Source organism: Eretmochelys imbricata, chromosome 7, assembly GCF_965152235.1.
Source record: "Eretmochelys imbricata isolate rEreImb1 chromosome 7, rEreImb1.hap1, whole genome shotgun sequence".
Lineage (NCBI taxonomy): Eukaryota > Metazoa > Chordata > Testudines > Cheloniidae > Eretmochelys > Eretmochelys imbricata.
In genome coordinates, this window is record NC_135578.1 from 104,556,803 (window position 1) to 104,583,715 (window position 26,913).

The following is a 26,913-nucleotide window of genomic DNA, read 5'->3' on the forward strand; positions in this document are numbered from 1 at the left end:
GCTGCACTGGCTTCACGGAGCCATAGTGATTTACCCCAGCTGAGGATTCGGCCCAGTATCTGGGAACTTCTGAACCTCTGCTGAACACTCCTTGTGTGTAACTCACATGCTGTCGACATGAGCAAATTTAATACTCAGCGATTTCCCACGAAGATCTTGCAATAGGTCATAATGCCCTGAGCTGTTATTTCACTGTCAATAGTGGTGGGTGGTGGCAGTGCTATGGATCTAAAGCTTCCCTTTATTCACTGATTATTATTAACACTTGTCTCTGGCATTGAAATGCATATCCACAAGCCTCCTTCTGTCCCAGTGTCAGCGATAATATGGACCAAAAGCATCTGGCTCTAGAGCTAGAGTGCTCAGGAGAAGAAAAAAATGCACTGACAAAGTTCACTTACATTGCTAGTGCATTGGCTTGGTGCAGGAAGTGTTGATGAAAGGAGTGACACATGTTAACAGTAAAGATCCTGTCAATGTCAAAACAAAACTAATCCTAATGAAAACAGCATTTACATTGTTAATGTTCCAGAACAGCAGAGTGTGTGAGCCTTTCAACTAGATTTGCTCAGCTCAATATGTTTTTTCTTCCCACAGTTAATGCTGAGCTACAAATACTTAGGGCTCGGGCTCTTACGGTACCTCAGGGGAGATGCTGAGCAGCTATTATTGCCTCGGTGAACTCACTGGGAGTTGAGCCACTCTGTACCAGGGAATGGAAGGTGCTCCGAACCTCTCCGGATCAAGTCTTTAAAATACAAAACTTGAATGAAGTCTCCAGGGAAAAAGTGAGAACAAGTCTCACAAAAATTGAAGGACAACATGTAAGTGTTACCGTTATGCAAATAAATAATCACCACCATGGCCACCGCAATATATGATTTTAAATAGAAAATTGAAGTTAGACATTCTAACTGAAATAAATAATTCCTATGGGGGAATGTGCTCAGTTGGTTGGAGCCGGAAACTAGGAATCAGATTTATTGGGTTCTGGTTCCATCTGTGCTACTGATTTTCCGTGTGACTTTGGGCATGAAGTTTTGTCTCTTGTGCCACACTTTGCCTGTGTGTTAATGGGTATAATAATACCTGAAGCCCAGATACTCCGGAAATATGTGCTTCAGAGGTACCATGCAGATATTAATAACAAATTGCACAGCACAGCATTTTAAAAGTATTTTAAATACACTACAAAGAACAATCATGAAGCTGCTAACTTGAAAAGCCATGAATGGGACACAGGCAATGAACAGCTGCATGAATACAGAGCAACGCAGAAGACCTGGAGAATTGCTGTAAGGTAATTTCTATTATTTAAAAAAATATTTATGGGTTCTTTTACAGTGCATACACCCAGGCCTCACTGGCTAATAGAAGTGACCTTAAAACAACATGGGAATTCCCTGCTCTCAGCTCTGCACTGGGATGGGAAAGGTCTTCCCCCACAACCTGCTCTGCATCATCAGACTGGACTCCCTGCTATCAAGTATCAGTATAATATTAGCATTCACTGTGATAATGCCACCCTTCACAGTTATGGAGATGCTGAAATAGTGACAGCTATCCTGGAAAGTCTTATATATAGTGACATCAGGATTTACTTGCATTATCCAACTCTCTGATGCAGGTTTTCCATTAATTGGGTTCAGGCTGATATATGCTTTAGATGATACTGTGCTTACACTTCAGTGGAGGCAAGTAAGTCCCCTGCTCACTAAGCCACTAGCCGAAAGTGACCCTCACATTGAAAAGAATACATCTGCCTGGGATAGAATGTAACCTGCACACAAAGTCTGTAATCAGTGCAGCAGGTAGCTGGCCACAGATGCTGACATGTACCTATGTTGGTGCTTCACAAAGTCCACTGGTTCCTAGTTCATTTTGGGACCAAATTCAAAATACTGAACCTAAGCTACTCTCCCTTAATGGAATGGCACTGGCTAAGTACCTCATCACCCAGGATGCTTTGAGAGAGATGCTCTCTCTCCATGAATAGAGCGGCTACAGAATCCCAGGACAAAACATTCAGGTACAGGAGACCTTGTATTCTCAGCAGCAGGACCCCAGTTACGGAGTTCCTGGGCAAAGAGAATCAGACTGAGCCCAAGCCTGACTGTTCAGCACAAAATGTCCCCTTTATCAGAAGGCCTTTCCCATTTAAACACAACATGTGCATTCCCTGCAACCAGGGAAAGGTGAGAGGACAACACCTCTGAACTTTGATAATTTCTTCATAAATCTCAGACAATGCTTAGAAACCAAGGGGATCAGCCAAGATATCAAAAGCATTTCTTAGAGGGAGGAACAGGTGGTTGGTGTTGCAGCAGACAGGGGTGGTCCACTTTTTTGATTTCTAGATCTCCTCTGAAAGTCCAAAGGTCTTGGAGAAGACTGTTGTGGGTGGTACTGAAACAGTCTGGAGCACTGTGCCATTTGGGACCTACTTCGCTGTCTCTTCATTTCAGGAACATGAATTCCGAGGCAATCTGAGTAAGCATGTAGATTTTACAGTGCTTAAGAAAAATCAGCTGCTAGAAAGTAAGTTAGTTTCAATCTTAACTAAGTGGTGCTGTTGCCCCATTGTAATGTGATGCATACTTTGGGCATTGGTTAGCCACGGGGGAATGTGTTACTTGGCCCTTCCCTTGCTCTTCAGCAGCTGGATAAAGACTTCTCAGAAGGGTGCAGGGTGTTTGCCTTTGCTCTCTGCTTAGGTCTGTTAATCTCCTTGACATTTGGAGGCTTTTCAGCCTCCTATAGCATTTGTTAGATGTATTCAAGTTTTCAGGGCCTGATGAAATTCATCCTAGGGTATTTAAGGAAGTAGCTGAAATAATCTTGGAACCATAAGCAATTATCTTTGAGAACTCATGGAGGGCTGGTGATGTCCCAGAGAACTGGAGAAAGGCAAACCTATCTTTAAAACCAAAAGGACCCTGGGAATTATAGAACAGTCAGTCTAACTCCGATACCTAGAAAGATACTGGAACAAATTATTAAACAATCAGTTTGTAAGCACCTAGAAGATAATATCATTATAAGGAATAGCCAGCATGGATTTGTCAAGAACAAATAATGCAAAACACCTAATTGCCTTCTTTGACAGGGTTACTTGCCCAGTGGATAGGCAGAAGCAGCAGACATGATATATTTTGATTTTAGTATGGCAATTGACACAGTCCCACATGCCATTTTCATAAGCAAATTAGGGAAATGGTTTACTATAAGGGGGAGTGCAAAACTGGTTGAAAGAGTAGTTATCAATGAGGAGTCCGGTGACACCTTGAAGACTAACAGATTTATTTGGGCATAAACTTTCATGGGTAAAAAACAGTGCTTAAGAAAAATCACTTCAGATGCATGCACTTCGGAAGTGGGTTTTTTACCAATGAAAGCTTATGCCCAAATAAATCTGTTAGTCTTTAAGGTGCCACCGGACTCCTCATTGTTTTTGTGCATACAGACTAACACAGCTACCCCTCTGAAAATTATCAGTGGGTCACTTACAAACTGGGGGGATGTATCTAGTGGGGACCTGCAGCACTCAGTTCTGGGCTGCTACTATTCAATATTTTCATTCTTTAAGATGGATTAGAAAGTGCTTATAAAATTTTCAGATGACACCAAGCTGGGAGGGGCTGCAAGCAGTTTGGAGTACAGGATTAGAATTCAAAATGACCTTGACAAATTGGGGAACTGGTTTGAAATGAATAAGATGAAATTCAGTAACAACAAGTGTGAAGTACCGCACTTAGGAAGAAAAAATGAAATGCACAACTACAAAATGGGGAATAACTGGCTAGGAGGTAGTACTGCTAAAACATATCTGGGGTTATATTGGATCACAAATTGAGTATGAGTCAACAATGTGATGCAGTTGCAAAAAAAGGTAAATATCATTCTGGATTGTATTGACAGGAGTGTGATATCTAAGACTTGGGATGTAATTGTGTACTATTTGGCACTGGTGAGACCTCAGCTGAACTCCTGTGTCTAGTTCTGGGAACCACACATTAGGAAAGATGTGGACAAACTGGAGAGAGTCCAGAGGAGAGTAACAAAAATGATAAAAGTTTTAGAAAACCTGACGTATGAGGGAAGGTTAAAAAACTGGGCATGTTTACTCTTGAGAACAGAAGACTGAGCGGTATGATGGTTTTTGGGGCACGAGTTGGAGTGATGACCTCTCAAGGTTCCTTCCAGCCCTCCATCTCTATGATTCTATGATCACTGATGAAAATGTGCTGGAATTAATTTGCAAACTGGATACCATCAGATTAGGCCTAAATAGAGACTGGGAGTGGTTGGATCATTACAAAACCTAAACTTAATTTTCCCAATACTAATTTCTCCCTACTATTACTCACACCTTCTTGTCAACTGTCTGTAATGGGCCACTCTCTTACTACTTCAAAAGTTATTGGTATCTCCCTTGGTATCCTGTTGTTAATTGATTTATCTCATTAGACTGACCTCACACTTGGTAAAGCAACCCCCATCCTTTCATGTATTTATACCTGCTCCTGTATTTTCACTCCATGCATCTGATGAAGTGGGTTCTAACCCATGAAAGCTTATGCCCAAATAAATTTGTTAGTCTCTAAGGTGCCACAAGGACCCCTCGTTATTTAGGTCTAGTATTGATCCCTGCGGACCCCAGCAGAAACACCTCCATTTGATGATAATTCCCCATTGGCAACTACTTTTAAAGATCTTAAAGCTTTTAAAAAATCTTCAGCTGCCTCCATGATGACCCATCACCTCTCACTAAAATCTGTAGGAAAGAAGCTTGTATTTCCATTCCATGAAGTCTGGAACCCATCCTCTCAAAGTCCAAGCCCTGATCTCCTACACATTAAAATGTTTCACTGTTTAGCCCTGTTGCTTTGTATGACCAAATCTGAAAGGTTTTTGTAAGCCAGAGTCATGGGTGAGTCCCAAGGACGAGGCCTAACTCAAATCTAGTGTAGACTGAGGAATCTTAGTGTGAAGGAAAAATGCTGATCTCTTAAGTCTACTTCTGCTGTGAAACTTAACAAAATATTGATTCAGCTTCCAAAAATGAAGCGAGGCGAATACCCACACACTGTGAAAATCTTCAAACCCACAGATCTAGCAGCAACAGCAGCAGCTGCCCACACGACCCTCTGCTATTTAAAGAAATTATGAAACCTTACTTTACAGTAAAGGTTCAACAAAACTGTGGTAAAACCAAGTATTTCTCTATCTTAAAATAACCCCCCTAATCACCAAGAGAATGTGACGATGTTGCAACCTCTAGACTGCTTTGGGGGTTCCGGTTTCCTATATTTGACTACCTTTTTTTTTCTCCGGTCCCAAGAGTGTTTCAATTAAAAAACAACACCAAAATCAATGCTAGGGTGATGAGGGTGATGCAAGCAGATGATGTGTATACAGTATAGATTCTACATTTTATATTGTCAAAGTTTTTCTCCCTCCATCTCTCTCTCTGCGCTCCTTTTCCCAAAATCTTTCCTTGACGGAATGCAAACTCAACACCATTTAAGATGGAGTTCAGTTTCAAATCATGATGCTCAAACATGATGGAAATTTGGTAAAACAAGTTTATAATATCGTGGTGTACACTTAAAAATATCTCTGTACTTTAAGGGGCTGATTTCCAGCTGGGGCTCAGGCACAAACAGGAGTTCAGTTTTCAACAGCTACCATTTGCACTTTGAGTTTGTTGTAGGCACAAAACCAGTAGGCAGATATGCCCTGAATCCCAATCTGGTTACACTGGTAAACTCTGGTTCAGTGCCTTATTTGTCCTGTGGACTGTGTTTTGTAAGAGCCACTGTGGCTCAAATGCTGTAAGGTAAAATTTCAAGGGCTAGACATTTTGAGGAACTGGATAGTTCATAGATTGGCACAAGGTACAGAATTTTTACCCTTTAGGTCAATAGTTCTAATTCAGGCCTAGTCATTATTATCTGCTTGGATGGCAGGCAATACATGAAATGATTTGGGGGTCTCTGTCCAGATCTCAGTGAACACTAAAGCCATCAGAATCATTGGCACCCTTATCGGCAGACTCTGCAGAAAGACCATCGAAAAGTGAATGGGCATGGGAGACTGAACTAGCTTCTCAGGCCTGAAAGTGGTCCCTTTAATTGAGACTTTAGGCAGATGGTCAAGCTCAGTTGGATGCTCAGTTGTCCCACTCAGTGTTAATAATGTTTTCTTTTTTCTTCATTGAATTAGACAAGAAAATACCACTGAAAAGGAACATGAACATAAACATGCTCTCATATCTTCCTCCTGCTCTGCTTTCTATGTACTCAATAAACCCATCATTATTGGGGAAGAAGGCTGCAGCTGTATTTTCACAACCCAAATAAGTGGTCATTGGTACAAGTTTCCAAACCAACCTTTACAAATTAACACTGCTGATCTTAGCAACTGATGGACTTGATAGAAAATCTGGGGGTGAACATCTTTCCTGCTGTGAACGGTACTGAGTTCTCCTGATAATGTGCTGACCACACCAGGTAGAGGAGACCAAAGGCACTTGCCTGGAAGGGATGGAGCCAGCCCTACCCCTCCCCACATATTTTTATTAGCATGATGAGGCCATTCCAGATCACTCCCCACGCTATGGCTCCCATATTAAAGAGACCTCAAATTAGAGTATAACATCCCCATCTCTTTTCTAACCCCACTAGTTATCATAAGCAGTAATTCCTTATTGGGTCAACAATCAACAACAGAATTTGAACTGATTCCCCCCAACACACACACACACACACACACAAAAGTGAATGATATATAAGAACCTGAATCAATCCTGTATGACCTCATGGCTTCTGATTCTGCCATGGCTGTGACCAAAGTCACAGAGTTTGTTATTTTTATGGGCTGTGTGAGTGAATGAGACCCAGTGAGAGTCACTGGGTGAACAAGCAAGCACAAATGTCAACAGCTGAGACAACTTTATTGAGAGTGTTGAGGGAACAGCACCGCAAGACTGTGAAGAACTAAAGAGAATGTGAGTGATGCTCATTAGGAGTTCTGTGCAGAGACACAGGACCAGACTGATGGCAGATGCCTAGCATTTACATTGTTATAATATGTTCAGGACAATCAGTTTGGATGATGGGGAGCGGGTGGTGGTGGTGGTGGAGGAAGGGAAATAAGAATCACCCAAAGGGCCATGTGGGACCTCTAAAATTTGGACGTACACACACGGCCAGTAGGGATTACATATGGAAGAAAGACTCAGATGGTGGACCCCCAGGGTGGCATGAGCTGGCCTTTAAAACTGAAACAAGAAACAAAATACAAACCAAAACAGGAAAAATACCCACTTCTTAAACAGAGCAGACATGTGGCTTTACAAGTGTAAACTGGTTTCTGAAAAACCTGTGACTTCTTGATTTTAGCGATAACTTATTCCCCCAAATTTACCATAATAAAGTTACTGATAACTGCCTGAAACCATATAAGCTACCAACCTCGAATTTTTACCTACCTAAGTCCTGGCTCCGAAGTTGAGAGAAATCAATAGAAAGACTCCTATTGATTCCAGTGCGATCTGGATTCTCACCCTGTTGCCCTCTGACCCTGAATCTGGGGTGGTAAAGCCATTAGAAATGCTATTTCTTCGACACTACCACAACTAAGACTTAGCACTTATGCATTCCATCCATGTTTGAACTAGCTCACCCAACTCTGTCTCCATCACTGTCCACTGAATTTTATTCTGTCATCTCCATGGCTAGTGCTTATCATGGTAGTATTTTATACTCCATCAAATATTGTTTCAAACTACAACTTTCTATGCTATCGAAACAACCACACACTGTTCAGAGAATATTAAAGATCTGGCAGTCTCACTGAAATGAAATCATGCAAGAAAACAGAGTTAAGACTGAAATGATCTTAACTCATGTTTGTGCATAAAAATTGTAAGACAATCTGTACCTTAAGATTCCCACTGTTTGGGAATCTCTGCAAAACTCTAGCATGGCTGCATTAGCTGAGAACTGGCTTCAAAAAGAATTCCTAATTTCTTGGCTTTTGTGTATTTTTAATCAGACCTTTGAAGTGCTCTGAATGCATTTACAGTGATTCACTTCCCTTTCCTTTAGTTTAGCATTCTAAAATTTGTTTAATGGTGTCCAATGAAGATAGCCCAGGGGGAGGATGAGATGACATTGGTGGACCAGTAGATGCCATTCTCCTCTCTAAAGGCTTGTCTTAACTTGCAAGTTAGGCTGCATTAGAAGTTGACCTTGAGGAGTCAGGGTAACTAACAAGGGCCAGCAATCAATGTAGACAGGGGCTGTCATGTAACTTCATGTCAGCTTGTCATGGTGAATGCTATAGTGAATCAAGCTAACTTTACCCCAGTTAAAATTATTATTTGCTAGTGAACACAAGCCCTAAATTAATGCTTAGGAATAACTCAACACTCTGTTAGGGGTACCATGAAGCTGTAGATGACTCCTTTCAGATGAGATACAAAACTAACATCCTGATCACCGGTGGTCATTGAATATCCTGAAGCACCTTTTGCAAGTGTGGGGCCAAAGTCCAATTTGCATAGTTGCAGTCTTCCTCTCTAATCTCCCCCATTTATCTGGACATCTTTTTAATCTCCTGTCCTTTGCTGTGTGCTATTGGGCATTTATTGTGTTCCACCCTAGTGGTGAATTTATTTCAGTGGTACATAAAATAATTCTGGTAATCAACCAAAAACAAAATCCTACCATAAATAAAGAGCTGTAGAATCTAGAGAATGCTCCCTAGTGGACCATAGAAATATAAATATATTGGTGTATAAACCTACCAATAGTGTTTCTTTAAACCTGATGGCATAAGAGGGTCAGTAGAATGATAAGTGGATTAACAGGCTCTCATTGCTTGATCACTAGTTCAACTCCAGCCTGCATCAGCAGTGACCATCTACTGGCTCTAGGTGCTCTCAGTATAGTGCCATGTAGACATATGTCCCTTTCACAATTAGCCACCCTTAATGGCAGCATCATTAGAGAGACCGCTTTGGTATGGATACTGCTCTACCTTTTCCTCCCTACAGGTCATAGTTGATGCACTTTTGCAGGGAAGACTGCATGGCTCCCACCTGTGCTATACCTCTTGTGCGGTTAAGGTTAGGACTGTGGCCGCCAGGGCTGTCAACCCTCCTTTCAGGAGTTCTAAATTCTTACACTATTTTTTTTTTGTAAATAAGGTGATAGATTTTTAACTCTTTAAGAATAAGTGTTGTCTAGAATCCTGAGCTGAGCGCGCATTTGTGTTTCTGCCCAGAGCACTTTTTTGTGTGTGTGACTAAATCGCTAATCTGAAAATTGGGGGGGTTATAATGGAAAGGCTGACAGACCCTAAACTACAGTGGCACTGTTATGCTGAAGAGCATTTTCAACCCATGCAGGCTGAGAAGAATATGATACTTTGGAGTGATTATAGCCACAAGCAATTATATACTTTACATTCAGTTAGGTTGGGGATTTTTTTGTTTTGTTTTGGTGTGTGCTCCATTAAGTAAAAGCTGGGGAGATTTTATTTATGACCAAGTCCAATCAGTTTTCTTCCAACATTCTGATATTTTTCTACATGTTCTATTCCCTGCTTCAAGCACAAGTCAATAAGCAGTGAAAAAGACAAAGAAATATGTTATTTCCACACTAGTCCTCATCTTCAGTTTGGGGCTAGTGCCCAAAAGCAAAGACAACACACCACTGTCACTTCTGCCACGATGCCCACAGAATGCTGCCAGCTGCTGATAACTAGGCAGGTAGCAAGAATAGGTCCTCACTTTCTCTTACCTTGTCTTCCCTCCATACCTCTGTTTGCCTGTTTCGTTCACCTGTTGCATCTGGTCCTATATCTAGACTGTGAACTCTCTGGGACAGGCACTGTATTCTTGTTGTGTGTCAGTACAGGACCTCACAGAATGGGACCCAGGTCCTTGATTGTGGATCCTAGGAGCTGCTGTAATATTAGTAATAACCATCCGCCTAGGCAGAACACCACCTCCTCACCCTGTCACTGAACCAACCAAACCACTTTACTCCCAAAGTTCAGAAACTTTCCAGAAGACCTTGGTGGGGAAAACCACCCTTCTGACAGACTTGGGCATTGATAAGCTTGTGAAACACTAGAATCAGCTGCAGACCCAAACCACTGATGAGGCAGTTGCCAGGTTACCTCTTCACCCATACACTCTGGCAGCTCACCATGATTCTCTGACAAACTATGGAGACTGAATTGTGAGAGCACGGGACTGGAGTGCCCAGGGCACATAAGCTAAATTGCTACAGCACATGAACAGCTCACCTGCATACACAGGCTGCAGCCATAAGGGATGCTAAAGGAATCTTCTTCTCACACACAACTGCATCACCCAAACCAAAGCAGCAGAACTATTCTGTGGAGTAAATTGGCTAACTGACCTGAAATCAACTCAGACATGTACACATGAGCAAGTCCTGCACACTGAAAGACCTCCTATGCTACTTCACAGACAAAATCAAAGGAGAAAGAGGAAGAGGTGAGAAAGAGGTAACCACACCAATCTCAGAAACACACATCCAACCTTCCACCTGGCTTGATGGAATTTGAACTAATATCCCAGAGACAAACCCTGAAACCTCTGAAAAATGTCCCTCCCATGTCCTGGGAGAAGAACTCCTGGCCCTTTTGGCTGCTGAAGTCTTGCAAACAAAACCTAACCCCCATGATGCCAGAGAACATTGTAATGCTTCCTTCAAAGAAGACAAGATACCGATCCTCTAAAAATGTAGCAGACCAACCAGTCCTGAAGAACTCTACACTTAATGCCAAATCACCTAGCCAGAGACCCCTCAATTGCCAACTCCCCTCTTCTTGCCAAAGTCATCAAGAAGTCAATAGCTTCCAAGCTCTATCAGCATCTACCCTCTGCCAACATCTTGGATCCTGCACAAGCAGGTGTCAAAGGAGCCCATGACACAAAAATGGGCTTGCTGTTACTGTTACCCTATACGTTTTAATCTTGGACAGGAAACAAACCTCTATGCTGAAAGTGCTAGATCTCTCTGCAGCCTTCAGCACTGTTGATCATAAACCTGAGTTCCTGCAGCAGTAGAATATCCTTGTCATGGACTTGTGCATCAGAATTTAAGCTTTCATTAAAATAATTTTTCCTTACATTTTAGGTTACAAAGAAAACCTCAAAAACACGAATCACGTGTAAACTGACACATTCATGTCTTCCAGGGTGTTCAGAGATCCTGAAAGAATAGCTCTGAGTGGTGTGAACTGTCCCATGCACCTTGCGGAGTGTTTGATCTGACACCTCGAGAAAAACTCCACCAAGCTTTTAATGGTTTGGGACCTGGCTACTTCAGAGACCACTGGGTATCTAGCTGGTGAATCTGGCCCACATGCTCAGGGTTCAGCTGATCGCCATATCTGGGGTCGGGAAGGAATTTTCCTCCAGGGCAGATTGGAAGAGGCCCTGGGGGTTTTTCGCCTTCCTCTGTAGCGTGGGACATGAGTCACTTGCTGGAGGATTCTCTGCACCTTGAAGTCTTTAAACCATGATTTGATGACTTCAATAGCTCAGACATAGGTGAGGTTTTTCAGGAGTGGGTGGGTGAGATTCTGTGGCCTGCGTTGTGCAGGAGGTCAGACTAGATGATCATAATGGTCCCTTCTGACCTTAATATCTATGAGTCTATAACCCTTCAAGACAGCACAATTCCACGAGGATGATGTAGTTGGAGAGTCACAGAGTTACATTATCAGGCACATGGGGAACAGCATTCTCTGTTGTGGGATCCTGACTATGGAACTACTTGCTGGAAGAAAACAGACTATACCCAAGCCTGAAGACATCCCTCTGCCATAAAGTCTTTCCCCACAGAGGACAGTTATAATGAAAAACAAACAAACAAACAAACTCCCTCCAGCTGTAAATTCACACTCCCCTGTAAGCAGAAGGAACAGAGAAACAAACAAACCATGTGATAGGAGCCTTATAAACAAATACCTAAGAAGAAATAAATCAAACAATTAACTACAATAACTTCCTCGTAAACCATATGTAATAAACCCTTGCTGAAGATGGCCGACAGCATCTGTAAGGTCAAAATCTCTTCTAAGTTACAAAAATGAAATGGAGTACTTGTGGCACCTTAGAGACTAACAAATTTATTTGAGCATAAGCATCGGATGCATCCTATGAAGTGAGCTGTAGCTCACGAAAGCTTATGCTCAAATAAATTGGTTAGTCTCGAAGGTGCCACAAGTACTCCTTTTCTTTTTGCGAATACAGACAAACACGATTGCTACTCTGAAACCTGTCAAAAATGAAATGCTTACTGACTACATACTATACCCATACTATCTGGATGAAGAAAACAAATTTCCATTGAAAACATTTGGCCTTGGAACATGAAATCAAACAATTTAAAGTGGCTCACAAGCTCGCACACAACTTCAAACTCCTGATGCCCTCAAGTTACCATTGACAAAATACAGACTTGAGAAACTGAGAATAATGAAACAATTCAAAACAGTGGAGCAGGTCACTGGAGCAGTTACATGCAAGAGAACTTTCAAATTGGAGAGGGTTACAGAATCACAGGGCCAGATTCTGACCTCAGTTACCCTGGTGTAAACCTGCAGGAACACCATTAAGGTCAGTGGTGATGCACTGCTGTAAATTCAGAATAACTGAGATCAGAATCTGGTCCACGTTCCAAAATAATGAATTACCCCTTCCCCCCCATGTTCAGAGTTGCAGGACTGGAACTAAATAACAGCCACTGTTTATAACACTGAAATGGCATAATGAGAAATGACCGAGTTCTAGAGCTTCCCACAAATTTGGGTAAAAGAAACATCTCAGTTATAAAACATAAACCTCTCCAGTTTTATTGACAGAGATGGAAAGTATCAGATAATGAAAATTGCTAAATTCAGTCTCTGATTAGCAATTAAGCACTTATACAGGGGTAAGCCTCTGGGCAACAATGACCTTACCATTGATTTAGTATAAAACCTTCTCACATAAATTAGCTGCCCCATGATTTCAGTGCTTCAATATGCCCTTGTCAAAGGGGTTCTTGCAGAGTTCTGTGCAGCAACTGGCAATGACTTCTCTTATTTGGAAAGCTGGCAGAAATCCAAATGACTATGGACTCTCTAAACTATTCCATTACTGAACCATATTACACTATTAAAAGCTGAGCTGGAGCATAGGGTGTACAGATTGGCAAGCTGTTATGTTCTTTGTGGACTGTATTCCTGACCACATGGTCCCACTAGTTCATGTAGTTTGTGCTTGTGTGTACAGAAGAGGTAACAAATGTGAAATCATGGCCAGATTCCAGTCTCACTTATGCCAGTGTAAATCTGAAAGAAATCCCTTGACTTTAGTGATGATGAAGTCAATGGAGCTCCTTTGGATTTACACCAGTGCATCTGAGATAAGAATATGTCCCTTTGACTTTAATCTGTCCCTTTGACTTTAATTCAAATAGCATATGCTTCCTGTTTTTCAAGCATAAACAATGTGCATAGCTCATGAGTGGACTGCTTTCAACTTTTCAGCTTCTTTTGTATACCTTGGGCTTGATTCCAGCCTCTCTTATACCAGTGTAACTACACTGACCTCAGCAGAGTCCCTCCTGATTTATACTGCTGAAAGTGAGATAAGAATCAGGCATTTTCAATATGAAAGGGATTATATAAAACCAAATACCTATTCATTTTACTGACCCATCATTCTCACTGAAAGCTGAAAAAATTCAAGCCTGATTCTACCAGGACTATCACTTCTCCCATACATAGTGTTCTGTTTACAGACCTTTGAACATACTTGACAATATCTAGGAGTTGTTTCCCCTCCACCTCCTTCCACAAATATAAAGCTGCAATTGGAAGTCCAGGTCTTGGGAGGGAGTTCTGTTTTTTATCAGATGGTAATGATGAGTACATCATGAAATAATTTAATAGCTCTCATTAAATGCATTGCTGGATAGCAGGCTTGATTTATGAACAGTATGCCATGGTTATAAATAAGCTTAACTTTGCTTGTAACACAGCTGGTCAAGAAAATTAATGTTTTGTTTTCCATAACCTTTGTACTCTCCCTTCCTCTGCTACTATGGCAAAGCTCAAGGCGTGTAACATGATCATTCTCTGAAAGACAACATACATCTGAATGCTTCTTACAAGCAAAATGTAACGTTAGGTATTCATCGTTCAAAAAAGTCAGAATGCACATCTTCCTTATAGTTTCTCTTTTTAAAAACTGACTTACTTCCAGACCTGCCACTTCTGCACATATGCTGGTGGGGTCACTAAAGCAGCATTTCCTGGCACGTTCAGTACCACTAAAGACTGATATTTAGCTCTGGCAAACTTTGAAATATTTTTATAACATTTCAGTAAAGGACTTGTCTCTATTTATCCTTCTTCTTTTTTTAGCTCAGGGAAGTAGAACAAAACGCACTCCACACTGGATTTAATGTCCATCTTCCCAAATAAGAATAAAGGAAATAGGACACAGTTATGGTACAATATAGTGGTCTGAGACACTTTTTAGTGCTTACATTCATTATGGTGCCTAATCCTAGGCACATACTTGCTAAGTTGGATAATGTTTTTCCAATAGATCTTTTTACTCACAGCACAAGGTGTGCATTGTACGTGTAATTCAGCAAGGGAAAAAAATTTAACTTTCAGGGGTAGACCGATGTAGGTGGTGCTTAGGAGAGGGACGATTTAAATATGGCTGAAGGGAATGACTCTGATCATATGTTTAACAGCTGGAATGTATGGGCATGATCATTTTATAACCCCTGCAATTTCACTTATGGGACTAAACAGTTGTATATTGTTGTTATGCAGCATTGCAAAAGTCGCTACATTCTTCCTTAGAGGTAGCTGCATTTCAGTGAGGGGTGAAGTGACCTTAAATGCAAAGCTTGTAAAATGGTTTTGGAGCTTTTTAGATGAAAAGTACTGTGCAACCAATTTATGAAATAATTATTACAAAAATAACCTGCTTGCTTATTCAATTACATTCCCTCTGCAAGTCAACTGGATAAAGTTCTCTTTTTCACTGTCAATCCATATGATTATGTAGTGTTAATGTGAACTACTAGACAGCACCAGAGCTGGCTGCATTTCAACAGTGTGGGAAGTGATTCTTGTTATTATATTACTATTATTATGCCACCCACTGATACATTCCTACAAGAGCGGTAAATAATATAATCTTTTACAAATGTTTTGCAAGAATGTATTTGTTTAAAGAACACAGAACTCAGAACAATATGCAAAACTGAATAACAACATACAAACTGCATTAAAGCTGAGGTACATGTAAGAAAACTCTTCTGCGTGAATAATAAATGTTCTGTGAGGAAGGGTACGAACATCAGTCCAGCAGGGATGAGGCCTGGAGGGCATCACCGTTCCAGAGGTCAGCCAGGGAGATGAGGGAAGAGGACCTTTGGAAAAGAAGAAGCCCACAATACACAACAGCAATAGGGAGGGGAAGGAGGAAAGTGCATAACAGAATAACAATGTGTGTGTGAAGTGGGGAAGGGTTAAAGCAGACTTCGCCACACAATAGTGTTGGATCCAGGGAAGGAAGGAGACCTCACAAAAAACACAGTAATGGGGGCAAGAAGGCCCACAACATTACAGCATTGAGGGAGAAGAAAGGAGGGCCATCAGATACTTGAGCAAGGAAGGAAAGAAACCCCATAGCAACTAGTACTTGGTGACATCTCACTACACAACACTTGGAGGGAGAAGGAAGGGGGCCACCGTGATGTTATGGTAATTGAGGGAGAAAAGAGACCTTTCCACAACACAGTGTCAGTCAGGAAAGAGGAAGCTCCCCACAACACTAGTGGTAGAGTAGGTGTCCCATACCCCCCCAAGCGTTTATATGAACAAAGGCAATTGGCCTAGAGAACAAGGTGTCAAGCCTATTTATTTTCCCACCACCTGGGTTGACTTTACTTTGATGAAGGGCTGCTGGGAAAGGGTTTTGATGGTCCCAAGAATGGGGAGCAGTGGAATACAGGAGGTGAAGAACTGTTTGAATATGTCCTCCCTCTCCTGGCTGCTCCTCAGATTGCATCTCGGTGCTTCCGTAGTAGGCTAGCTTTTCTACTTCATAGGGCACCCTGCTGAAGACCTGTGGTCTTCCTCTTGTTATGACTTTTTCCAGCCCTTAGGCCGATCACCCTTGACATCGTGGTTGCTTTATTATTTTTAAGCATGCAAATTTTGCACACATTAAGATCAGATACAGGTTCTAAATGCCTGGGTAGGTTTCATCAGTTCGTGTTCCATTTAGCAACCTCACCTCCCTCGGCAAACACTAACATTGAAAACAAATGGCCACATCCTCAGTGGATATCAGTAGCTAGGTTGATTTATGCTGGTTGAGGGCAGACAGCTATGACTGTAAGATCTTTTGGGCAGAGATCATCTCGTTCTACATTTGCACAGCACCTAACACAAAGGGGTACTGGTCCATGACTAGGGCTCCTCGGTGCTACAGCAATACTAATAAATAATAATATATCAATTTACACCAGCCTAGGGGAGGTGCTGTGCTGATTTATAACCGCTGAGGATCCGGCCAGATTCTATGAGAATTTGATTGGCTGGTTCCTGACTTTGCAGTGATTGAACCCAAGTTCAGTATTTTCAGTGATTTAATATTTTAAACAAAACTGCCTGAATTCTGTGTTTCCCAAAAGGCAACATTATTATTGATGATATTTATGTTCCCTACGGTAATAATATTCTTCAGTAAATGAGAAACAGATGGAAATCTTGGAGTCACCTGGGCTTGATTAAAACGCGTCAGAGCATACTCTATAATAATGGGGCTTTTTAAATCTGTGCTGTAGGCAGCACCATCTCTAGGAGAAAATTTCTGGAACCTGAGTGGTGGTGGGGGTTCCAGGTTTCCTCTCTCCAAGATTTCCAAATCAGGCAGAATCAGGCCATGTGTCAGAAGCTGATTGTTTTTCTGGCGATGGAAACTCAGCCTGGCCTGTGAAAATCAGTCTGTTTTGTGCACCATCACTAGTAACAAAGATTCTGCAATCAGACCTCAGCTGACAATGCATAAGTCAGGACAGAATGCGGCTCACTTTCCCAGAGCTTTCCCTGGCTCAGCAGTGCTAAGGAGTAAAACCTGGTGTCTGTCAGTAACATGAGTACTTGTGACACAGAGAGCTATGATCTCCTCTCAGTCCTTGTGCAGAATCCAGTTGATAAGTGGGATTTTCAAGTGTATATGTTATTTCAGAGGACAAATCCCATTGACTTTCCCACCTGACACCAACATGAGTTCAACAAGCAGGACAGATCCCAGGCTGTTGCGCATAGGGAATAGATAGTAAGAAGGTGCCATTTTTCTGTTTCTAATGTTTTAATGTGTCTTTGAGCCTGTCTGTAGTGTTGTAAAGATGATAATAAGGAACTGAGAGAGCCAGTTTGATGCATGTGTATATACTCATATTTCACATACATTATCGCACCAAGATTTAAAATCAAACATGAAGATCCAATTTCCATTTAGTACAGCTCATCACAGTTTCTCTTGAACATCATTCACTGACTTCATCAGGGTCATTTCTACCTCTTTTACTACATACTATAGTACCCCTTTTCTACTGACTTTTCTACTTACTTTACAATATTTATTTTCTGGTTGCAACCTAGACTTCACCTTTACATAGTCAATCATTTTTTGAATATGTACATAATATATTAAGTAACAAAATCACGTATGATGTGATCCTTGGAAGCTACCAGTCAAAACACGGGAACACAGAGAACAAAATGATTGTGAAAACCATGTCTAAACACTGCAGGGAATATGGAAATGGCTAATCTCTGTTAGGACTAACTTTTTTTTTTTAAGTGTTACTCTACCATTAAACAAGCTCTTTTGTTTATATTACCATGACTGAAAAATATCTGCAACAGTCACTTAACCAGAGCTAGAAGCACAAAGTGGAACATTCTCACCAACCACCTGGAACACTAAGGCATTCTACAGTGAATTGCTGTATTTTTATCCACCTAAGAGTTCAGTCCTGTATTCCTTATTCGGGCTACCCTCACGTGAAAGTCAATGGGCCAAATATTGAAGTCCTTATTCAGGTGTTACCCAGGATAGCTCCTATAGTTCAGCTTCCTCCCTTGGTTGATAATGTTGAGCAAGAATTGAGTGAAAGCTAGGGAAGGACTTGAGGATTTGGCCCAGGAGAGACTGCAGGATCTGACCCTAGATTTTCATAGACAGTCATAATGTTACTATTGCTGTGTGCATCTTCGAGGCATTAACTTAGTGCATGGACACACAATTTGGATCAAAATGGCTCCAGTGGTGACCCCTAGTTTTCTTACTTGGTTTGTTCACATTTGTAGAACCATATCACCAAGAAATGTGAAGTAATAATATTTTGGCATGCAAGTATCACTGATTTAAAAATCTGGAATTTAGTTATTAATCCAAAGAAATGGAGCAGAGAAACAAGTAATACAGTAACTGCTGTATTATATCATTATTACGTACTGGAATTGCTAATATAAAATAAACAAGGAATTTATTCTCCAACAGATATTGGGCTGTTGTAAATAAGATCCTGAAAACACTGTCATGATTACGTGCACACACAGAGAGAGCATATATGTTAATTATGGATGGCTGTTTCTTTCTATATGAACAGATTTCACATTAAGATCTTTCCCCTTTAAACGATATATAAACGAGGAAGACAATTCATCTCAATAGAACAAATTTATTCCTGGTTTATTGCCTTTGTAGTCAATGGAGTTATACCACGGCTAGATTTAACCCAATGACTCTAGCTTGTCTTTCCTGCTGGTTCCCATCTCTATAATTAACTTTTACTGTAGTTTCTTGCTATTTATTTATGTAGAGAAGTATTAATATCGCTGCGATCATTAGCATCATGGTTTCCCTCAAGCTATCTGACTTCAGCTGATTCCATGGCTTGTGGATCATCTGAGCTCTTTTTTGGCACAAATCGATGACTATTTTAATCTCCCAAGACAAAACTCTCGTTTTCTTTTCGATGCCTCTGGTTTCTTGCAAAACAACAGATTTTCCTAGGTGTGGCTGTCTACTGTTAAGGTTGCCAGATGCTTTCCATTATAGGGTCATATTTACAATTGCTTACAACTTTGCCAAAATATAACCATGCAAAAACAAAGAGGAGTCCAGTGGCACCTTACAGACGAACAGATTTATTTGGGCATAAGCTTTCGGGGGTAAAACCCCCCACTTCTTCAGATGCAACCATGCATATAACCATATCCAACCATGCATATAACCATGCAGATCTTTAGATGCAACCATGCAGAAATTTTCCATGCCGGGCGTCTGAATGAGGCTGATTTTTTGGTTTAGCTGTTTCCAAGAACAAGGCTAGGAAAAAATATGTTGTGTTGCCCATGTTAAAAAATCCTGATAACCTTTTCTTTAAGAAATGCTAGTGACCCCAGGCTCTGGAGGAGGAACATGAAATTTGGCCTGGATGTTTCTTTATTTTAGGAATGTATCTTTTGCTGTTCCTGTAAAAATCCATCCAAATTTAGCCAAATTATAAGCCATTGAAAAAAATCTCAGTTTGCACATGCTCAGAAGAGACTTACAGTTTAGCAGCTAAAATCTCCCAAGATTCTGTCATAATTGAGGCTCCATCCCCTCACAGATCCTAGTGCTGACCAGACTGAACATGCACTAGGCTCCAGTCCAGGGCTAAAAGGGGGAAGCTGGACTTTCCCTGTACTGGCTATTGTGGGCCAGGCTGGGGCTGGGCACAGAAACTGAGCCTGTCTCTCCTGTGCTCTCAATGACCTGCCCCCCAGGCAAACACCCAGGCAGCATACAAGAACAAGACATCTGATTTGAAAGCAGAGGGGACAAGAGACAGATCAGGAGGGAGGGAAAGGAGAAGATTGGGAGAAAAAGCCTAGTGAAACTGGGATTGGAGTGTGGGGGTAGAGAAACTTGACTGGGAGTAGCAGGACACTGGGAGCTGACTGGTCAAAGAGCCTGGGACTGGAAGCTGGTTGGGAGGAATGGCGGTGACTGACTGGTCAAGGAGACCGAGACTGGAAAGCAGGGGTGGGGAAGGAAGGCTGGGACTGATAGGCAAGAAGACAGGGACTGGAAGCCACTGAGGGAAATGAAGGTGGGTTCGTGGGAGTGAGCAGGAGCCAGCTGTGGGGGAAATACTGCAACTGCTCATGGAGTTGGGGCAGGGGAAGAGACTGGGACTGGCTGGACAAGGAGACTGGCATTGGAAACCACTAGGGGACACTCCATCCGGTTAACAGTTTGCTTTTTTTAAAAAAGTTTGCTATATCTCCCCAGGCCATTGTGGGCAGGGAGCACTGACGCAAGAACATGCTCAGTCCTGTGGGGAAGGTAGCACCTCACAACTTTGAACAGAAGCTACTCTAGTAGCTTGAGAAGCTAGCTATGGTGAGGTCCAGTGGAGACTCATCCAGTCAGAAGACAAGAAGAGTGTTGCTGTGACATTTGGCCTTGAGAATAATGGTATGAAGCAGGTAGAATTGGTGGGATCCTCAGGTTTTGACAGATACACAGAGACCAATCCAGGGAAACAAAGGGCTGCCTCTGCCACAGATTTCCTGTGTGACTTTGGGCAAGTTACTTAATCTCTCTGGATGAACTCCTTGTCCTATTGAAGACACTGGGAGTTTTAGCACTGACTTCAACAGTGTCAGGTCCCCATCTGTAAAACAGGGACAACAGATGATTCTTTTCTCTCACACTTTGTTTGTTTATCTATTTAGATTTTAAGTTCTTCACATACAGTGCCTAACAATTTTGGTTGGGGCCTGTAAGAACCACTGCAATAAAAGGAAAGAGCAATAATAATTCAGGGACCGTGCGGTATGGATACAACAATGAAATTAGCATATTTGTCTACAGTACACAGTATATGGGCCAAATTCTGATTTCTGCTACTTGGGAGGAATTCCCTTTGACTTCTGTGAGAACTTAACCATTGCAGCTGAAAGCAGAATTTAGTCCTGTGTGTATATGTTTCTTATATAAACAAAGCAGGAAGGAAAAGGGGTCTTAGATAATCATCACAAAAATGGTCTTGACATTTTTAACACTGCTGCCAAGAATAAAACTGACAAAGCCTTAGACTCTGGGCTATACCTGAAAGCTTACTCTTTCCTGCACTACCGCCAGATTCAATGCAGATTTGTTTGTTTGCATATGAGTGTATCTTATCCTCTTCTGTCACAAAAAGTTTAATTTAAAAGGTGTATGGAAAGGGGAAGTCAGAACGGTCATCAAACTGTCCCTGACATGATCGGCCTACGATTGGCATCTAACCGCTGTATTGACACAGACAGGGCAGCCCAGTGGATAGAGTACTAGACTTAGAGTCAGAAGATCTGTTTTTTACCCCTGGCTCTACTACTGACTGACTGTGACTGGGTACAAATCAGCTATTCTATAACTCAGTTTCACAGAGTGTCAAATGAGACACTACTTGACTTTGTAAAGCACTTAGGGATTTATGAATGAAAATTGCTACATAAGTGCTAAATATTTTTATCTAACTATGTTGCTCATTTTAGATCAAAATTTACCTTTGTCCCACTTGGACATCATTATCATAGCTCAATAGTAATTCAGAATATTGCTATGAAGTGTTAGGATTATTATTCTGTAGATGGTCAGTTTTGCTGCTAATGGATATCTGCTGGCTGCTCAGACAGACCACTGCTTTAGTTGTCTTAATAAATGAATCACCACAAATGACTACCTTGTAAAGAGTTAAAACTGTGTCTTAACTTCAGCTAATGTTCAAGCTTTCAGTTAAAATAAATTATTCACCATCATCATCTGGGCTACATTTCGAATAGTCCTTTCTGCTGAACATTCTCTGTCCTTACATCAGTCACACAGAGTCTAGAGGAAGAGAAAGGGGGTAAAGCATGCACAATATATACAACAAAGACAAGGCTGCTTTCTGTTAATTGCTATGAAACATGTGTTGCCCAAGGCAAAATGGAGATCAGTAGTGTCAATTATGTTACAAAAGAGTACAGCAAACAGAAATAATGCACTGACTTATGAAACAGATGTAGCTGCCTATTTATTATCTAACAGAATCATTTGCCATAATTCACCTTCTACCCTCAGTAGTGTTAGGTCTCTTTCACTATCAACGAACCCACCAATCGGTGCAAGAAACATTCCAGGTCTCCAGTTCCATGAGATGTAGAAACAGATTCTCCATCAGAGTTGAGAAGATGCTGTAAATAAATAACTGAACAATGAGGGGCCTCTGGCACATGCTCTTAGGAATCAAAAGAGCCAGAGAAAAATAATCTCACACAGATCAGGCTGCAGCATTTAATAATACCCGCCAATCTGCCTATTCATTGGTCTGTCTAAATGACGCACCAAATATGGAAAACAAATGCAAGAGAGCCTGCTTACAGTGAACTTGGAGGATACCGAAACTCAGTTTAACATGAAATAGACCCTCCTGATTCAGTGCCTTGTAATGTCTGGTTGTTGTGAACTGCATGCTTAGAAACATAAATCTAGTGGTCTGCTCGAGTATGTTGGCTGTGCACCGGGGATGAAGACTATTCCCCACTGGCTGTACAGTGGGATGGGGCTGCTTCATGGAGGCTGCTCTAGTCTGGTGGCTCAAATAGTTTTTATGACCGTCCCCTCCCCTCCCTGGTGAAGCTGGAGTGGGGTAGCAGGACCAGAGGTTCTGTGCAACAGATGATTTTCTGACCCCCTTCCATCTCTGCCCAGCCCTGGATTATGTAAGATCATGAGGCCTTGAAGAACTCTCCAGGCAAGTGATGCTCACTATTTCAAACCCATTCCTCCTCTCTTTGTGGGTTCTTTAGCCAGATATCCCTCAGCACCCATGGAAGAGAGGGTAGGTTTGCTATACTGAAGTGGGTAAGAACAAGATGGTGCTCCTATAAGAAAGGCTCATCTCATAGCTGGAGAAAGAAGAAGTCATCCCTAAAGGAATCTGCCAGTGTGAAGCCAGGTGAGTTTTCTGTTCTTCTTGCTTTTGAGTAGAAGAGTTATTTGCACTCGAGTGTTCTCCATATGTGGCTTGCAACAGGGATTCAGTTTAACTGAATGAGGAGGTGCTAACTGTATGGTAACACTAGCTGCAGCCCAAAGGATGGAGAAGGTACAGGGATGTGGGAGATCTTCAGCCTAGTCAAGTATGAGCAGAATGCCAGCCTCGCAGATAACTAATGCCTCACAAGCAGAGCTCCTAGTGACCGAGAGCACAGGAGTCTTCTCTTTCTTTCAAGTGTGCCTGAGCAGTTGGAGCAGTTGGGTCCTACTAGGAGTTGTTCTGCATCGCCAGAGTGCAGAGATGTTCTGGCTACATAGCCCCTTCTCCTGGAACACCCTCCATGCTGGGGAAGCCAGGGACAGGGGGCACAGAGCAAGAGGAATATTCAGGCCACCAGATCAGCACAAAGGAGATGGCAGGAGGTGCCAAGATCTGACTTGGATTAACACCTAAAATCTTGTTAATCAGCAAGGCAGCACACTTTAAGGGTGACGATGAGTGACAATATACCATTAAAGTGGAAGTATATGTTCTGGCTCGCTGTCATAACAAACCCAGTAAGGTCATTTTTATTCCACTTGACAGAATATGGCTAAGTGGGAAAACACTGTGGTCAATAAATAGCATTGTTGAAAATGAAGTGGCTTGCAAATAAAATAGATTAACCCTTCAACTAAAAGCTAACATTAAGAAAGCTCCATTTAAAGTATCTTGAATATTGTCTGCGGAAGACGCATCATATAGCATGGGGAATGGCAGTATTAGCATCTTAACCTTGCCAGCAGAGCGGTGGTTTCTGTGACTGGGGCACATATCCACAGGAAATGGTCTGACTCCACCAAACTCAATGATCAACAGAGAGTAAGTGTGTTTGGTCACTACCGAGTTGGGGCCTGGCCCTGCCAGCTAGTGAGCACCCAGAGCTCAGCACCCTGCAGATGTTCAGCAGCTTGCAGGATCGGGGCCTGAATGAGCATGGATTTGAACTAGTGACTTAGAACTAAAAAGCAGCGTTGTCTGTTGCTGAGAGTAGCAGCACTGACCATGCTGCAGTGAGGACTACAGAGGTGTGAACTGCAGCATGCACCAAAAGGTTGCGCTCTATCTGCCCCATGTGGATCACAATATCTGGTGATACCCAAGACACTCGAAAGAGGTAAGCAGTGAGAGGGCAGGCAGTGCAGCCTAGTAGGTAGGCACTGGATTGAGACTCAAGAGATCTGGGTTTGCCACTGGCCTGCCGGGTGATCTTGGGCAAGTCACTTCGCTTCCCTGTGCCACAATTTTCCCATCTGTAAAATGGGGATACTGACCTCCTTTCTACTGAAAAACATTATACGGGAGCTAGATATTACAATATTACCTGGAGGAAATATGCTGTCTCAGTGACAGGGAGGAGAAAGGATACTTGCTCTAGAAATGTAACAAATTGCTTAATGCACTGGAACTACAGGAGTTGTACTTCCCTAGAAGAACTTCTGCCAAATATAGGACTAGATATGTCATAAGTCACTACAGTAGTGAAAGTTCCCCAGGAGGGGAGCCTTCAGACCTCTTGTGAGAGACAGACTGCAGAACAGGAAGCAGTACCTCTCCTGGAGCATTCACTGGGGGCAACCCCCTCTGCAGTGCCCCCCAGTTCTGGCTGCACTCAGCAGGGACTAAATGAGGGTGCTGTCATGAATCACGTTAGTGTTAACTGTTTGCATGAGTCAGCATGAGGGTGATGAACACATATGTGAATGCACGTGAGAAAGTTAGTTGTGTGAACTGTGAGATGCTGGGATGTGCAGGACATGGAGCAACCTGCGTTCTACTAAAAACTAGTACGAGTCAGCCTACAAGTGGGTGTGCGTGGGTGCAAACAAATACAAATGCAGGAGTGTTAAACTGTCCTGGTTGACATGACACATACGATACACGCGTGCTCAGATCTAATCAGGGCATCAGGAAAGCCAGTTAGCCATAAGAAGAAGGAAGAATGAGATCCAGAGCTGACACTACTTCATGCAGATGTCATGAGAGTTCCTTCATTAATGGGTGAAATGTACTCCAGCAGAGGGATGTCACAAGTGCTAAACACCACTTACTGCCTATTTTGAGGGCTTAAATGGGACTTCAGAGGTGCATAGGTCTTCTGTAGAGGGGTGAATTTCACTCTTCTGCTTGTAAAGCTGTTTGAGATCCTTGCATGAGAGACACTAGAAGCACCAAAGGTTATTACTACTATTAAAATTATTCTATTACCAGTCCCTTGAGTCACCCAGCCCCCTCTTTACTGCTCTGTGAAAAGGCTAAAATGCCAAAGTAATCATCCTGGCAGGAAGTCCAGCAATGTAAAAATAATACCCTTTCCAAGCAAACAAACAAAAAAACCCACAACCCTTTGAAGACTGGTTTGAAAAGCAAATGATATATTGCTTACAAACAACTTGGCTCATAAATCAGAAGCTACACAACACACAGGGCTCCTTCCAGAGTGCTGTTCCCCTGCTTAGTTGAGTTGATGCAGGTCAACTCTTAGTTGTACTACTTACTTCTTCAAAGGCTGAAGAAAGTAGCAAGTATTTTTTAGTCCTGCTCAATGCTAACCTGGGCAGGGAAGACAAAAACAAACAAAACCCAACAACAACAACTCGGGTTTCACCAAATGCAAGGGCCTTATCAATATTTAAGGCAAGACTAGTGCAGAGCAATTTGTTTTGTTTGGAAACACCCTGGCAGTGTTTGCATTAAGAATGCATGGTGTCTAATATGGAACATGTGTTCGGTGAGGATAATAAAACACTTGAGCTGGGACGTCAGGAGAGCTGAGCCACCTCCTCCTTTCTGCTGCCTGGAAATTGCTTTATAGTTTATTACTTTAAGTGATAGAACATGATAAAACAGGTGGGCCTGGCACATTAGGATGTTTCACACCAGCCATCTGTCCAGAGAATGTACACATCAAGGGGAAAAATGTGTGAAAACCACCAGCAGTAATGCAGGCAGGCAGGATTCTTAAACATCAGCAAAACTGGGGCCTAATCCAAAGCCCATTGAAATCAATGGGAGGCTTTCCTTTGACTTCAGTAGGCTTTGGATGTGGCTCTAGATTTCTCTCAAACAAAAGCTAACTATAAATTAGTTTTCTTATTAATGTTCAGGATTATACAGTGCAATACGTGACAGCGTGTCATGTAATGTGCAGAAAAAGTCTGGGAGCTTTGCTCAGGGAGTCCTGCAGACTTTTTGGGGGGATGGGGGGGCAATCTGTTTGAGACCTTAGGCTAGACAGAGACAGTCTGCTCAGGCAGAAGTTGATCATGACTCTGAGGCCTGGTCTATACTTAAACTTAGTTTGACCTAACCCCAACTGTAGACACAGCTAGGTCAACAGAAGAATTCTGTGACACTGTAGTGTCGACACGACAACGACGGAAGGTGTTTTTCCTTTGCCATAGTAAACCCACCCCCTTGAGTGGTGGTCGCAAGGTTGACGGAAGAATTCTTCAGTCGATCTGGCTGCGCCTACAATGAGGGTTAGGCTGACCTACCTATGTTGCACAGGGCATGAAATGTTTCACAGGCCTGAGCAATAGCTAGATTAACCTAATTTTTAGGTGTGGACCAGGCCTAAGGCAGAGTGTTCTACTTCAACCCTCAACTAGACCTACCTCACTGCCAGTTCTGAGAGAACAGCCGTTCCCCAGTAAACAGCCAATATCCCCAATGAAAGATATTACTTCACCCACCTTGTCTCTCTAGCCATTCCCCTGGC

At 42.1% G+C, this 26,913-nt stretch overlaps 1 protein-coding gene across 4 annotated transcripts in view; it reads right to left on the reverse strand.

Annotated features, from left to right (window-relative positions):
- Positions 1 to 26,913, reverse strand: part of LHPP (phospholysine phosphohistidine inorganic pyrophosphate phosphatase) — a 163,937-nt gene that overhangs the window by 24,767 nt on the left and 112,257 nt on the right. The window contains exon 8 of one of the 4 annotated variants that reach the window (XM_077821439.1): positions 22,222 to 22,347. The exons of 2 other annotated variants lie outside the window; for them this stretch is intronic. In XM_077821439.1, coding sequence (XP_077677565.1) covers positions 22,257 to 22,347 — 91 coding nt within the window. In that variant the 3' untranslated portion in view covers positions 22,222 to 22,256. Of the gene's footprint in view, positions 1 to 21,924; positions 22,001 to 22,221; positions 22,348 to 26,913 lie in introns of those variants that run through there. One more of the 4 variants, XM_077821442.1, reaches the window with a different exon arrangement.